The following is a 15,127-nucleotide window of genomic DNA, read 5'->3' as shown; positions in this document are numbered from 1 at the left end:
CAGTGAGATAAGAAATAAAAAGAAGCTGACAAAACAAGTGGCTAGAGTTAAATTTATAGACTATTAAAAACAAACATGCACTAACGTAAAAACCCAAAAAGCTAAGTGATACAGATTACCAGCCCAGTGTTGAAGTATACTCTCATTTTATAGTATATTTATATTTTTCCAGAATTAAAACAGCTTTATTGTATTTTCTGATGAATAAATTAATATATATGTAGAATGGACAACAGTAGCAGTGTAAAGAATTCAATAAAATACCCTTATTTTCATGTCATTAACAAGAAAGAAAAAAATTTTTTAAATTGTGATGAAATATACATAAAATTTACTGTCCTAACCACTTTTCAAGTGTTGAGTTCAATGTCAGTAAATGCATTCACGTTGTTGTGAAACCAGTCTCCAGGACTTTTTCGTCTTGTAAGACTGACACTCTGTGACCAGCAGCTTTGTGTTTCACCCTCTCCTCAGCCCCTGGCAACCCCATTCTACTTTTTGTTTCTATGAATTTTGAGTATTCTAAAATTTATCTTTTTTTTTTTTTTTTTTTTTTTTTGGTCTCTGCCTTATTTCCCTCAGCATATAATGTCTTCGAGTTTCATTTGGGTTGTAGCATGGGTCAGATTTCCTTTGGGGTGATATTCCATTGTGGGGGTACATACATTTTGTTTATCCATTCCTCTGTCAGTGGACACTTGAGTTGAAAATGCTGCTGTGAACATGGGCGTTGAACATGTTTTCACATGTTCCTTTACGCCCACAAACTCTACATGAGATCATGTCATATGACCATATGTGTAGCTTTGTAATGTGTATTTTTACTTTGCACTGCGCTGTGTGCTCCTTCCCTTGTCAGCTAATAACAATATGAGGTACTCTTACAATGGTGTGTAACATGTGTGCCCTTGTATGGATTTATCTAATTGTGGTTGCATGTTGAGATTGTTTTTTATTTCTGGATATTATAACTGTGCCTTGGTAGCCACGCAAAATGTATACCTTTGCTTCTTTGCCTAGTAATAAAAATTGTAGTGGTTGCATCTCAGGCTGGATCATGCAGAAGCAGAGGCTGAGGATTTGGGTGTGAATGATTTCCTGAGAGCGTGTTCTCTGAAGAAGAGGCACAAGGGAGGCAGGATGGGGAAAGGGACCGAGTAGAGAAGTCCAAAAGTCTGGGTCTGATTGGAGCCTAATCACACTGGCAGGGTTGTCCCCTTTGAGTCAACAGGGACTGTTAGCCACTTATCTTGTGACTCACAGGCCTCTTGGGGCCCTTCACCAAGAGCAGTTTTCTGAGGAGGTACTGAGCCTGAGCAGTTAGTGCAGCTCTCACAGCTGGGGGCGTGGTGCAGCCCATCTGGTGTGGGTGGGTGGGACATCACCACCCGTGCTAATAACATTTCTGTATGCCCTTGATGGTGCTAAGTACAGCAATGCATATTTCATAGTCTTGTGGTCTGGGTGCTTATATTATCTCTAGTTGACAGATGAAGAGCTGATACTGAGAGAAGATAAGTAACCAAGTGTCCCACAGCTACTAAAGGGGTGGGTGGCGTTAGAAGGTGCACTTCTGTCCTTCACCAGACCCCAAGTTCTTTATCCATAGGCTGCAGAACCTAGTAATTAACTTCCAGAAGTGGAATTACTAGACCAAAAAGATAGACATTTCAGATATACATCCATATCCAACTTTCTCTCTCTACCCGCTTCCCAAGTTGTATCGATTTATATTCGTTCTAACACTGTTCTCGTGCCATCCCTGGGTCTTGTCAGTCTTTTAAATATCTGCTAATCCAATTGATAGAAAGTTTTGCCATGATTTTCCTTTCTTTTATTACTGCTGAGATTGACACCCTTCCCCATGTTTATGAACTAGCTGGATCTTTTTTCTCAAGGCCCAGTTTTTGGTTAAGGCCTTTTGCTCATTTTTGATGGTCCTTTACATGAGCGTTGGAATCTTCCAGATACCCCGCAGGGATTTGAAATGCTACATTTATAGTGCACTTGTTTCGAGCCAGTGCTTCATTCTATTTTTAGACTTTCACCGAGTTCTTGGTCTGACTTTTGCTAGGATCATACTCTTTTAATTATTGTACAGCTTATTTTAAAAGATAAAAACTTGTAGGATTTTTGTTGTCAGCTCCATGTGAACTGAAGGGTTGCCAAGTCTGGGTCATTTATGGGCCCTCCGGCCCCAAATGAGAGACAAACCTCTTTTTTTTTAAGCAGTTAATAACAGTATATGCTGGTAGCTACTTTTCTTTTTTTTTAATTTTTTTTTTTTTTTTTTTTATTTATGATAGTCACAGAGAGAGAGAGAGAGAGAGAGAGAGGCAGAGACACAGGCAGAGGGAGAAGCAGGCTCCATGCACTGGGAGCCCGATGTGGGATTCGATCCCGGGTCTCCAGGATCGCGCCCTAGGCCGAAGGCAGGCGCCAAACCGCTGCGCCACCTAGGGATCCCGGTAGCTACTTTTCTTTAGTGAAGGCACATTTTTCTTTCCAGCTTTGTCTGTAATACTTCCATTTGCATGGCAGTCCCTTTCCCTAAAGGAGAGTGGTAGAGGTAACCTTGAACTTAGTCGTTCTTTGAATTATCAATGTAGCAGCTAGGACTGAATTTGCAATTGAGAGAAAATTCAACTCAGAGTGGCTTAGGTGTAAGTGAATGTCTGGTAGCTTTAACTAGAAAGTCCAAAAGTGGGTCTAACTTCAGGCAGATCTTAATCCATGGCTCAGTCATTAGCGTCTCCCTGTCTGTCCTTTGGCATTCCTTCTGTGTTGGCTCCATTCTCAGGCAAGCTTTTGCCTCCTAGAGGCAGGATGGCTGCCCAGTCCAACTGAGTCTTTGAAGGTCAAGTCCACTGGTAAAAGACTGGATCTCCTACCCCCAGATCTGGGCCTGAACACCAGTAGCCATTACAGAGGACTGTGTATGCTTTTTGACCTATGCCTGGTGCCCAAGTGAACTTGGAGAGCTGTTACTAGAAGAATAGAGAATGGCTGCTAGCTGGCCAGGACATCAGTAAATGCCCTCTATGTTCACATTGGTAGAATGCGCCTTAATGGTGTTTTATTTTCATGATGGGAAAAGTTTGTAATGTCAGACTCAGAAAGAGAATGGGGGTTTGCCCTGCGTCTGGTGTCTTATAGACAAAGGAATCCCCCTTTCAAGTGATTCTGAGCCTGGACCATCTTGGGAGCCTAGGGATGCTGAGGCCTAAAGTGATTATTCGCAGAGCTTAATGAGGTTCTCATCTTTTTAATGAGGAGAGCAAGGCTCAAGCCTGCCATTTCATTATTTAACCAGGAAATGGCTTCTCAGTAGTACCACAGGACTTGCTTTTAGACAGTAGACCTCAGCTGGCTGCAATGGGGTTAAACCGAGCATGTAGACGCTAGAGAGAGACTTCTCGTTGGCCATAGTACATTTCCTCCTCAGCCTCTTATTTGGGTTTTGTTGTTACTTAAATGATTAGATATGCCCAGATAATGAAAGTTTTACTTAAATTTCTTTTTCTTTGCTTAAAACACAGCTTCTTCTTGAAATCCATCCTTCCACCCCTTTTTAAAATAAACTCGAGAGTCTAATACCAGAAGCAACCTGCATAGTGAAAATAGCAGTGGTTGGTGGCCTAGGGAGGTTCAAGGGCACATAAGGGATGATGCTAGAGAGAGAGAGCCTCAGCCCTTGTGTTTTAGTTTGGGCTGTCGGATTAATAAAAAGCAAGGACAACCAGTAAAAAAGAAATCAAATTGATATATTAGGAGAGAAAATGGAGTCACATGAAATGCTTAGTTAAAGCCCCAAAATGCAGAAAAAGAATGGAAGACAAAACTAAGAACAATGAACAGAGGGACACCTGGGTGGCTCAGCGGTTGAGTCTCTGCCTTCGTCTCAGAGTGTGATCCTGGAGTTCTGGGATTGAGTCCCACATCGGGATCCCTGCAGGGAGCCCGCTTGTCTGTCTGCTTTATGTCTCTCTCTCTGTATCTCTCATGAATAAATAAATAAAATCATAAATAAAATCTTAAAAAAAATAAGACAAGGAATAGAAAACAACAATGCATGTAGTAGATATTAATACAACTGTATCAGTAACCACTCTGAATGGCAGTGGCCTAAACGAACCAATTAAAAGAGGTTGTCAGAGTGGATCAAGAAACAAGACCCAACTACATGTTGTCTACCCACTATAAATATAAAGACTCATATAGATTAAAAGTGGACAAATGGAGGAAAATACAGCATGCTAAAACTAACCAAAAGGAAGCATCAGTAGCTTGTATTATTTTCAGACAGAGTTCAGAGCAAGGAAAGTTATCAAGGATAAAGAGGGAAATTGCATAATGATCAAGGAGCCAGTTCTTCAAAAAGTTATGACAATTCTTAACATGTATGTTTGTAACAATAGAATGTCAAACTACATGAGGCAAAAACTAATAGAATTGCAGAGAGAAATAGATGAATCCATCTATTATTGCAGTTGGAGAGTTCATCATGCCTGTATTGGGGATGAACAGATCCAGGAGGCAGAAAATCAGTAAGGATATCGTGGAAACAATAATACCATCAACCTACTGGATATAGTGGACTTCTATAGACTACTTCAACAACAGCAGATTACACGTTCCTCTCAAGGTTACATGGAGCATTCACCAAGATAGACCACATTCCAAGTCATAAAACACCTTAACAAATTTAAAAGAACAAAAATTCTACAATGTCTGCTCCCAGAAAACAGTGGAATTCAATTTGGAAATCATTGAACAGACAGGTAAATAGAAATGCCAACATACATGGAGATTAAAAACATACTTATAAATAACACATGGATCAAAGAAGAACCTCAGGAGAAATGTAAAGTATTTAAAATTTTAAATTACTTAAATTAAAATTTAAAGTATTGTGTACTTAAATTAAAATTTAAAGTATTGTGAACTAAGTGAAAATAAAAACACCTTATCAAAATGTGTAGGATGCAGCAAAAGCAAAGCTTAGAGGGAAATTTATAGCATTGAATGCATATGTTAGAAAAGTTAGAAAGATCTAAAATCCATAACCTATGTTCCTGCCTTAGGAAGCTAGAAAAAAGACGGACAAATTAAATCCAGAGTTAAGCAGAAGAAAAGAAATAATATTACAGCAAAAATCAATGACATTGAAAACAGAAAATCAATAGAGAAAGTCAGTGAAACCAAAAGCTGGTTCTTTGAAAAGGTCAATAAAAGCCAGTCTAATTAAGATAAAAGGAAAGAAGACCCAAATTACTAATACTAGAAATGGAAGAGAGGACATCACTGCACATCCATCCCATGGACATTTTAATAATAATAAAGGAATACTATGAATAATTCTGTGCCCACAAGTTTGATAACTTACATGAAATGGATCCATTCCTTGAAAGATACAGTTTACCAAAACTCACACAAGAAGAAATAGACGATCTGAATGTTCTTGTTTCTTGTAAAGAAATCAAGTCAATAATTAACCTTCCAAAACAGCAAGCACCAGGCCCAGATGGGCTCACTGGTGAATTTCACCAAACATTTAAGGAAGAAATTATACCAATCCTCTACCATCTCTTTCAGAAGCAGAGGGGACATTTCCTAATTTATTTGGGGGCCAGCATCACCCTAATACCAAAACCAGATGAAGACATCACAAGAAACTACAGAGCTGTATCACTCATGAACATAGTTGCAAAAGTCCTGGACAAAATATAAGCAAATTAAATCTTACAACGTTAGGTTCAGCATAGACTAATACACTATGACCAAGTGGAGTTTATCCCAGGTTTGCTAGGCTAGTTCTACTTTTTTTTTTTTTTTAAGATTTTATTTATTTATTCGAGAGAGAGAGAGCATGTGCTCTCTCTGTGTGAACAGCAGGAGGAACAGAGGGAGCGAGACAAGCAGACTCTACACTGAGTGTGGAGCCTGATGCAGAACTGCACTTCAGGACCTGAGATCATGACATGAGCCAAAAATCAAGAGTCAGCAGTCCAATGCTTAACCATCTGAGCTACCCAGGCACCCCAGGCTCAACATTTAGAAATCAGTGTCATTGACAGACTTATAAATATAATTTACACTACTCCACGAGGGGGTGGAAAAGAATTTTTGTAGCCATCAAGGTAATCCCATACACCTGACATGCCCACAATGCACAGTCCTCCAGGGAATACCCCAAGCTCCTGCACGCTCTCCTGGGTTTCAGGTTCCCGCTCCTCAGGCCTCTAGGCCCATAGCGGCTCCCCCCCTCCCCCCACTTCTCTACAAACCAGGCTGCTCTGCTCTCCCTCCAGCCCCTTCATACTGAATTGAGCCCATGAAGTCCCATGTGGTCTACCTGCCTCCTGGTCTTCTGGTAGCTTCTGCTTCTATAGGTCTTCCTTGAGTCTATTTGAGGACACGGAATGGCTCAACTCCTGCTCTCAACGTAGGCCAAGGAGGTTGAAGGTGACCTGAAGCTGGTGTCCATCGTGGTTCAAGGCTATGCCCTGGCCCCGTCAACTGCGGTCACTGCTATGGGCTCATGGGCTGCATGCAGAACATGATGGTGTGCCTCAGCTTGTGGTAGAGAGGTATTTTTCTGAAGCAGGCATGGACAGCAGCATCAGAAACAGTGAGTTCAGCAGGTATCAAGCTCACTGGGTATGTCGTTGATTGTCAAATACTGTTTTCCCACTTCAGCCTGAAAATACTAGGATTTCATTTAGAGAAGAGTGGGGCTATGGTGGCCCGGGCACCTTGTGTTCATCTGCAGAGAATGGAGTAGGACCTCCTGGGGGGATTCCAGAAGATTCAAAGTCATTTCTAGGAGAGCTCATCGCTACCCAGCAGGGGTAAATGGGATTTTTTAAGTTTTGATGTTAATTACTCTCCTGCTCTTCGTCCAGAATTGTCACAATCTTAAATACTGACAAAACGTGAAGATCTTTAGGCCCTTTTCTCTTTCTCCTGTCAGGTGCAAGAGTGTCCCAAAGTTACTTATCTCTGGCACATCCTGGGGTTTTGATTAATGAGATTCCTTTAGGATTTATTGTCAGTGATTCTGCAAGGCTTGAAAAATTGCACTTTTTCTCAGCTTTCACTGGCAGTGGAATTGGGAAGGATGGTCAGATGATGAGGGCCATGGTTATGCACAAACCATAGACTGTAATATGATGCGAAACATGTGTCTGAAAGGATAAGCAGCAGTGCAGCCTGCCAGTGAGCTTCAAGGAGATACTGAGTCTGGGTAAATGGAGAGCCCCAGGGAGAGGGTAGCAGAAGCAGAGACCTTTGGCTGTGTCAGACTTCAGCAAGAGCACATCCAAATTTTAATCTGGATCAGTGCTTCCCTAGGAGAGTTTATGGACATACAGCATTATCCAGTGGGTGGGCTTATTTACACACAAAATATAATTGATTCCATATTTCTCTCAGACCTAAAAACAGTATGCATGTTTGTTTTTAATAACAAAATTACTCAAGTTTAGGAAACGGTGTAGATTTACATAGATCATCTGATGAGTTACTCAAGAGGAGAAATAATCTAAGAAAAAATTTTTGAAGATTCCAAGTAATGATTCTTAAACTTAATACTAATTTAATTAGCATTCCATGGGGACTATTTTCTGGAAATTTTGATGTTGTGGATTCACTAAGCAGCCCAGACCCAATTCCTTTCAGTGGGAATTGGCTTATTTGCATGGTTTTGATCGTGTTTAAAGTTAATCCGAAATCCGTTTCTTTTTCAAGAACTAAAACGTCACTGTTATTCCTCTTCAGAGGTCTGCAAACTTTTGTTGTAAAGGGCCAAATACTGAATATTTAGCACAAAATCAGCATGTATATAAATGAAGGCGTGTGTTGTGTCTTAATAAAATATTATTTATGGACACTGGAATTGGGATTTCATGTAATTTTCACGTGTCATAAAATAGTCTTTTGATATATATATATATATTTTTTTTTATTTCAACCACTTAAAAATGTAAACACCATTCTTAGCTGTAGAACAGTACAAAATCTCTGGTTTCTGCTCTATCTTTGTAACTGGTATCTTGTCTTTTTGGGAGAATATTCCCATACTCTGCATATGATAGGGACCCACACTGTATGTGCGTGTGCGTGTCCTTTACTCCTCCAGCCTCCCCTCTAGGGGATGAAGTAAGGTCTCTAGACTTGAGAATTTTGATTGCTCAAGACTATGCCACCAGCAGTATAGCCCTGATGGCAGGAAGGCCAGCTCTGTGGACTCTGAAATAACTCTAGACTCGTTCTCCCCCCACCCCAACCCCCGAGAATTCTGAGTGACTCTTGGAACAGAAGGAATTGAGTGAGAACACAGACAAAGGTAGTAACTCTAGTAACTCTGAGAGTCACAGGCTGTTGAGTCTTCCGTCCCGATAGCTTTGTAAAAATAGTAAAAATGGTGGTGGTATCCTCCTAATTTGTTTGCAAGCGTATCTATTTTAAAAGATTTAGGTGTCTGTGGTGTTTCTTCTCATCCTTATTCTTAGAGAAGTAGGCAAAAGACATGCTTCTACAAAATGTAAGCATATGGTTTTGCTTTAGTACAATATTTAAGGAAATTAGGAAAGTCGCAAAAACATCCAGTTTCCCTGAAACGATCTGCAGGACGTGGGACAGTGAAACAAAGGCAGATATGCATTGTATTTAGCTAAATCTGTTTAATAAGGAATCATTCTTATTAGGATGCTCTCCCCAAATCCTTAATAAATATAAAGCTTTTAAATATTTGTCCCATTTTGTAATTAGTCTAGATTTAGCTGCGGCTCTTCCTGATTTGGGAGGAAGCATGCTTGACTGTTGCCAGGCAACAGCTAATCGCGGTATTAGCTGCCAGCAAGCTGTTGGCAGTAACAGTAAATTCTTTTGTCTTGTTAACAAAAAAAATGAGTGTTAAAGATACAGCAGTATATAAAGTCTGTTCTGTTGTTCAAATATATATAACTTAGGCGATAAATTCCTGAGCTAATGTAACCTCAGTGTGCTGCTAAAATTTATAGTGGATTGAGAGTACCCATTCATTCTTGTGCTTGAGTCAAGTGTATCCTCTCATCACTCTAAAACTCATAGAAGGGGACAGGGGTGTGATAGAGGTATTGTTTTCTTAAGGTCTCCTAAAAAGAACCCGAGGTTTTTTGTTAAAATGTGGATTCAGAAGTACACACGAACTTCTAGCATCAACGTCCCAAGTGAGGACTCTGGTTCATGAGCAGGTATCTCCAGTTCTCTGTCACCGACTTCTGTATCCCTTCCCCCCGGTGAGCACCAAGCACATGTGGCAAATCTGGTGGCAGCCAGGGCCCTTGTCCCCCTGCAACTCAGTTCAGCCAGACCTGGGGCAAGTTTACTAGGACAAAACCTCATAAAAATAATTCTCACTTCATAAGCAAACATAGTGTGAATCATCCTTTGGACACACGGGATGAAGAAAGGAGAGAGAAAAAAAAAACCACTACTATTTCATTGGTGCTTCTGTGGAAAAAAAAAAAAAAAAGAAAGGAAAGGAAAGAGAAAATAAAAGAAAAAAGAAAAGAAAACTGCACTATACCCCCAGAAAAGACCCCAGACCATTGTTGGCACTCTCTCTTCTGCTTACAAGTTTCTAAAAGACATAGTTGATCGGGACATCTGGGTGGCTCAAGCAGTTGAGCATCTGCCTTTGGCTCAGGCATGGTCCTGGAGTTCTGGGATCGAGTCCCACATCGGGCTCCTGCATGGAGCCTGCCTCTCCCTCTGCCTATGTCTCTGCCTCTCTCTGTGTCTCTCATGAATAAATAAATAAAATCTTAAAAAAAAAAAAAAAGACATAGTTGATCATCTCTCAGGGGTCACATGTTCCATCAGGTACATGTCTGCCTGTTCCACTCATACCCATGGTGGCAGGTGGGGGAGACACCGCAGGTCCTGATGGGCCACCAGGAGAGGAGCTGGAATGAAAGTTCATGTTTCCTCTGGTTTCCAAGCTAGCGCTCTGATGTCCCCTCACTTTGGGTCCCGTATCCAGAAAGATCCAGTTGCCCAGTAAACCAGAATAAGGCATCAAAGAAATGGCCAAGATGTTGAAAGTACTTCCTTCTTTATTTTCTCAATTTCTTAAAAACAAAAACAAAACCAAAAAAAACAGCTTAGGTGCTTGTAACAAGATTTTTAAAAGGACCCATGTTTACAAATCCTCTTCTCTATATGACCGTATTCTTTGCTACCTCCCCTGCCCCCCTACCCCAAGCAGAGGCAGAAAATATCCCTGCCCTGTGTTTTCACCCAAGTTGCCGCTTACAGCTTTTCCCTGAAACCTGGCCATTTTGGATTTTCCCTGCCAGCCTCACTGTTCCTCCCAGGCTAGAGCTCAGCGGAAAGAAGTGTCGTCACCAGAGCTGCAAACCCATTTCTGTCCCTTTTCAATGTGTGTGTGTGTTTTTTTTTCTTTTTTTTACTATCAGCTGAACTACTTCGGCATCATGTAAACATGTTGGAGTCTGTTAACAGCTGCTTCTCTTTCAAAGTTGAACTGGCTCAGAACTAAAAGGGGAACTGCTTTCAGGTTCTGCTCAAGTTTGCATGTGACAGCATCAAAGCTATTTTTAGTGGAGTGATCACCGGGAAGAAGCTGAAAACGTCTGCTTTCAACTATAAACAGTGGAAAGGATCGCTTCTGCGCCGCTGCAGCTCTCAAGTCCATTTATATAGGAGACAAAGGGGTGTGTAAATCTCTTCTTCAAAGTTACGCTGGCATCCTGCGCCTGTTTAGAGCCCTGTCCCCTCTGCCCAGAAGAGTAATGTTAATTTAGCGCTCGGCTGCCCGGGCTCCCAAGTCCCAACCAGATGCACCAATGAATAGTGAATTACTGGAGTGTCATTCCTAGGTGTCCATTCGGAAAGGCAATGTATAGATGCTCTGAGACATCCAGGAAACTTTTATTTCCTGTAGATCACAAAACTCAAGAGACAACAGGAAATGCGAGGTGGGTTATATAAACATCCTACTCTAGTGGAAAGAGCATGAGTCACTGACTAGTGGCAGGACCCTTCTGACTGCACCTTTCAGCATGAAATTTTCTTAGCTGCAAGATGAGGATCATGATCCCAGCTCTGTATACTTTTTAAGGCTAGCCTTTGCAGCAGATGTTTATTGAATACCTACTCCACACCGTCAGCCTCAGAGAACCTCAGACCAATAGAACAGTCGCTGTTCTCCAGAGACTTCATAGTCGAGCCGTATAAACAAATAGATGACAGTGTGATACACATAAAGGGAACAGCATGGGAGTGGCTGGTTTCTTATTGGGCAAAGGGAGAGGCGGAAATAAGACAAGGAGCAGAATTAAAAAAAAAAAAAAAAAAGAGCCAAAGAGTTTGCAGAGAGGATCACAGAGGGAGGGATATTTCAAGCAGGGGCAGCTGAGTGGAGCAGAGACAGAAGTGAGCTTTCTGGGGTGCCGGGGGTGCCCTTGCACAACTGGGTGTTGCCAGAGCAACAACAGACAGAAGAAAAAAAAAAAAGACAAAGGATGGCAGCAGATGAGCAAGTTGAGCCAGTCACATACAGCTAAGGTACTTGGAAGTGACACCAGGCTACAGGGAGCCTGGGAGGGTTTTGAAAACATGATGGGCTGGATTATACAAAAGTTAAATTGCCACCACTACCAGGGAAAGCTTGTGCACCTGCAGATACGAAGTGGTAGCAGTTCACGTCATAAGTGTGCCCTCAACAGAAATTGTCACCTGGGAGAGGCGAGGGTGGGGGCCGCAGTCCAAAACCAGATGCCAAGTAACTCTGTTGGGCGTTGCTTTTGAAGAGGAGGAGCAAGTAAAAGGCACAGAATAAGTGTGCTGGGAAGGCCTTTTAGGGCCTGATTGAGAGCTGGGCTCTCTACAGGGGAGTTGAGGGGAGAGGGTGTGCGCCCCGAGGCATGAAGTGTGTGCTTTGTGTGGTCAGTGGACACTCAAAGGTGACTGTAATGACCAAGCACCAGGCATCTGTATGTAGGAGTTGAGTTCCCCCAAAGGTTTCAGGAAGTTAAGGTTTTCCTGAATATGCTTAAGGCTTCAATTACGTGGTAACTTTTATATGCCATGGCAATTCAAAGAAGAGGGAAGTGCAGAACAAAACAAAGCAAAACAACAGCAAAAAAAAAAAAAAAAAAAAAAGAAAAAGGAAAAAAAAAGAAAAACCTCACACAAAGCTACACATAATGTTTGTGCGGGAAGGAATATTCGGAAGTCACCACATACCACCAAGTTTTGTAAAGCACAGTCTCCCTTATCTGTAACCATGGCCAAGATGTACCATTATTTTTTTGAAACTGTCTTCTCTTTTTCTCTTTGAATTTAATATACGGTGAAGGAAGCTTAGCAACATTCTTTGCTTCATTTTCCTTTGAGGGAAAGAATGAGTGTTTCTGTAAGTCTTCTAGAAGAATCAAATGGGCATTCCATTTTCCAGGAGTTATACGAGTCCATCGCGTAGGCCCTCGCCCCATGATGTGGAAAGAGCACTGGTGCAGTTGGGTTTCCAACCATGTAGTTGGCTTCCCTGAGCAAGGCTTGGGGCACACGTGAGAACCCCATGTTTGAGAATAGGAGAAAGTTACAAGTAAGCAGTGACTTGGTACAGGTGGGTGGGGAGGTGGCCTCGGAGCCCATGTGAGGAAGGAATGGAGGGAACATCTTTGATGAGGCAGCCAGCTCTCTATGCTCAGTTGGAAGTATCGGGACAAAGGCACAGTTCAGGTACTAATGCCCATCATAATATTGCTGCCTTGGCAGACAGAAGAGATGACTTTTTTGGGAATGGAGATTTGCTTTTTTTTGTTGCTTCAAAGTCCACCGCAAATAGATCCAATGGACTGTAGGGAAAATGTTTCATAAACTTCTGCGCTGTTACATGCAACTTCAGTGTTTAATTGGGTGCCTGGATGTGGGACCCTTGCTGTAACATTCAGGCAGAGGTGCCCAGCCCTTGGCCTTCCGCAATCAGCATTCGTATCTCTCATCTTTGTGGTGGGGCGTGGGATGGGACTGGCTCTCATGGGGAGGAAATGAGTAATCAAGGTAAATCACAATTTTCCCAAAAATAGGTCATTTTCCTGTCTGTGACTGGTGTTCAGCATTGTAGGAAGGAGCGGGAATCAGACTGCATCAAAAATTTGGGCGCAGCCTTGGGCCTACATCTCTTGATCTCCACAGGCCTAAAGGATGAAGAGATCATAGTGACTTTAATATTTATTCGTGAGGTTTTTCTCTGAAGGTTGTAATAGTTCAGTGGAATAATGAGAGGTAAGGTTGTTCTTCACATTACCTGTGTTGGGCAGCGTGTGGTTGTGTGTCATGGCCTCAGAATGAGCCTGCCATCCTGGGACAGAAGGTACCCACGTGCCGCCCTTCCTGCTTCTGGGTTAGGGGACAGGACCCAAGGATGTAAGTGATGCTTGTCATTGAGTTCACGACAAAATAATATTTTCACTTAAGAGGCATTTCTTCTGAAGGGAGTCCATTCTTAGATTTTTAGATAAAGGTTTCCCTACTGTCACCTGTCTCCAGCTATACCAGTTCTGTCTACAGTCCCCAACTGGTTCCACATATTCAGCGGAGTTCCTGGTACTCTGTCAAGGTGTCCGCAGAACTGCTGCCCAGGGAGGAAAGATCTGGATGTGGTCAGTCAGTTGCGGAGCCTGCACAGCCAGAGAGGAAAGCCAGGAGCTGTCCCTGTGCCATCAGCAGCTGCTCCATCGCAGAGAACTGCCATCAGCAGACAAACTATTCCCTGAGGGGGCTTCATGTCCCTATTCCTGGGGCAGCGATGCTGAGACAGGGAAATTCCATGGGAACTCCTCCAGGTTTCAACTCTCCAGGAATGCACCCAAGAGTCTCTGAAGCGACTGCTCCTAGGGCTCTGATGGTGGTCAGTGTTTAGGGAGCACTTAGTACAGGCCGCATGCTGAGCATCCAGCTCAGTGGATGACACCTTTGGGGGAATCTGCAGTGTCCCAGGGAAGGCAGCTAGGGAACTAGCAAGACAGTTGGTGCTGAAGTCCATGTGTCGAGGCCAATGCTAATCAGATTGCAAAGAAGCAAGTAAAACTCATGTCAGATTGGTCTTCATGGAAGAGAGAAGATTGTTGGTGGTTTCTGTCCAACAAGAAGGGGTTGTGTCTAGTTTTATTCATGGATTCCTGGCATAATAGTGAAGGGACCCAAGGGCAGTGGTCTCACTGCTATGTGTCCAGACCTGTGTGTCATTCTCTGTGCCACCCCAAATCCTTTGTCTATTTACCCATTCATGTCCCTGCCTCTCAGAGAGCAGTATGGTTTCTTTACTGCCATGTCCCCATAGCACATGTAAAAGTGTGTTTAAAGATTTTTTTAAAAAAATATTTTTATTTATTTATTCATGAGAGACACAGAAAGAGAGAGAGGCAGAGACACAGGCAGAAGGAGAAGCAGGCTCCATGCAGAGAGCCCGACGTGGGACTCGATCCCGGGTCTCCAGGATCACACCCTGGGCTGAAGGCGGCGCTAAACCGCTGAGCCACCCGGGCTGCCCAAGCGCGTTTATTCAATGAGCAGATAAGCAAGAAAAGATGGGCATACCTGCTCCCCTTTCCAGACCCTCAGGACAGAGGAAACAGAGCAGCACCACCTGCCCCACCGGTGTCTGGCCAGTCACTAGGGAATGTCTGCCTATTTGATTATCTAATCTATTATTTATTTTGAAGTTGTAGTAAAATACATGTAATAGAAACTCATTATCTTAATCATTTTTAAGTGTACAGTTTGATACCATTAAGTACATTCACTTGTTGTGCTGCAGCCATTGGCATCATCCATCTCCAGAACTTTTTCATCTTCTCCGAAACTGGAACTCTGTACCTATGAAGCAGCACTCGCGCGATCCTCTCCACAACCCCTGGCAACCACCATTCTGCTTCCTGTCTCATGATTTTGACTGCCCTGGGCACCTCACGTAAGCGGCAGCAGACTCTGTTGGTCTTTTTGTGATTGGTGTATCTCACAGGTTAAGGCCTCACGGCTCGGCCATGTGATAGCCTGTGCCAGAATTTCCTTCTTCTGAGGCTCAGGACCATTGCGTGTGTATACCGTAGTC

General features: G+C 42.6%; 1 protein-coding gene across 11 annotated transcripts in view; it reads left to right on the top strand.

Annotated features, from left to right (window-relative positions):
• The window catches only part of FOXN3 (forkhead box N3), a 393,350-nt gene that overhangs the window by 251,368 nt on the left and 126,855 nt on the right, over positions 1-15,127 (top strand). For 8 of the 11 annotated variants that reach the window (XM_049113398.1, XM_049113399.1, XM_049113401.1 and 5 more), the window contains one exon: positions 14,834-14,986. The exons of the other annotated variants lie outside the window; for them this stretch is intronic. In XM_049113398.1, the coding sequence (XP_048969355.1) occupies positions 14,834-14,986 (153 nt within the window). The remainder of the gene's footprint in view (positions 1-14,833; positions 14,987-15,127) is intronic. 11 annotated transcript variants of the gene reach the window in all.

This window comes from Canis lupus, chromosome 8, assembly GCF_003254725.2.
Source record: "Canis lupus dingo isolate Sandy chromosome 8, ASM325472v2, whole genome shotgun sequence".
NCBI lineage: Eukaryota > Metazoa > Chordata > Mammalia > Carnivora > Canidae > Canis > Canis lupus.
This window is presented reverse-complemented; position numbering and strand designations above follow the sequence as displayed.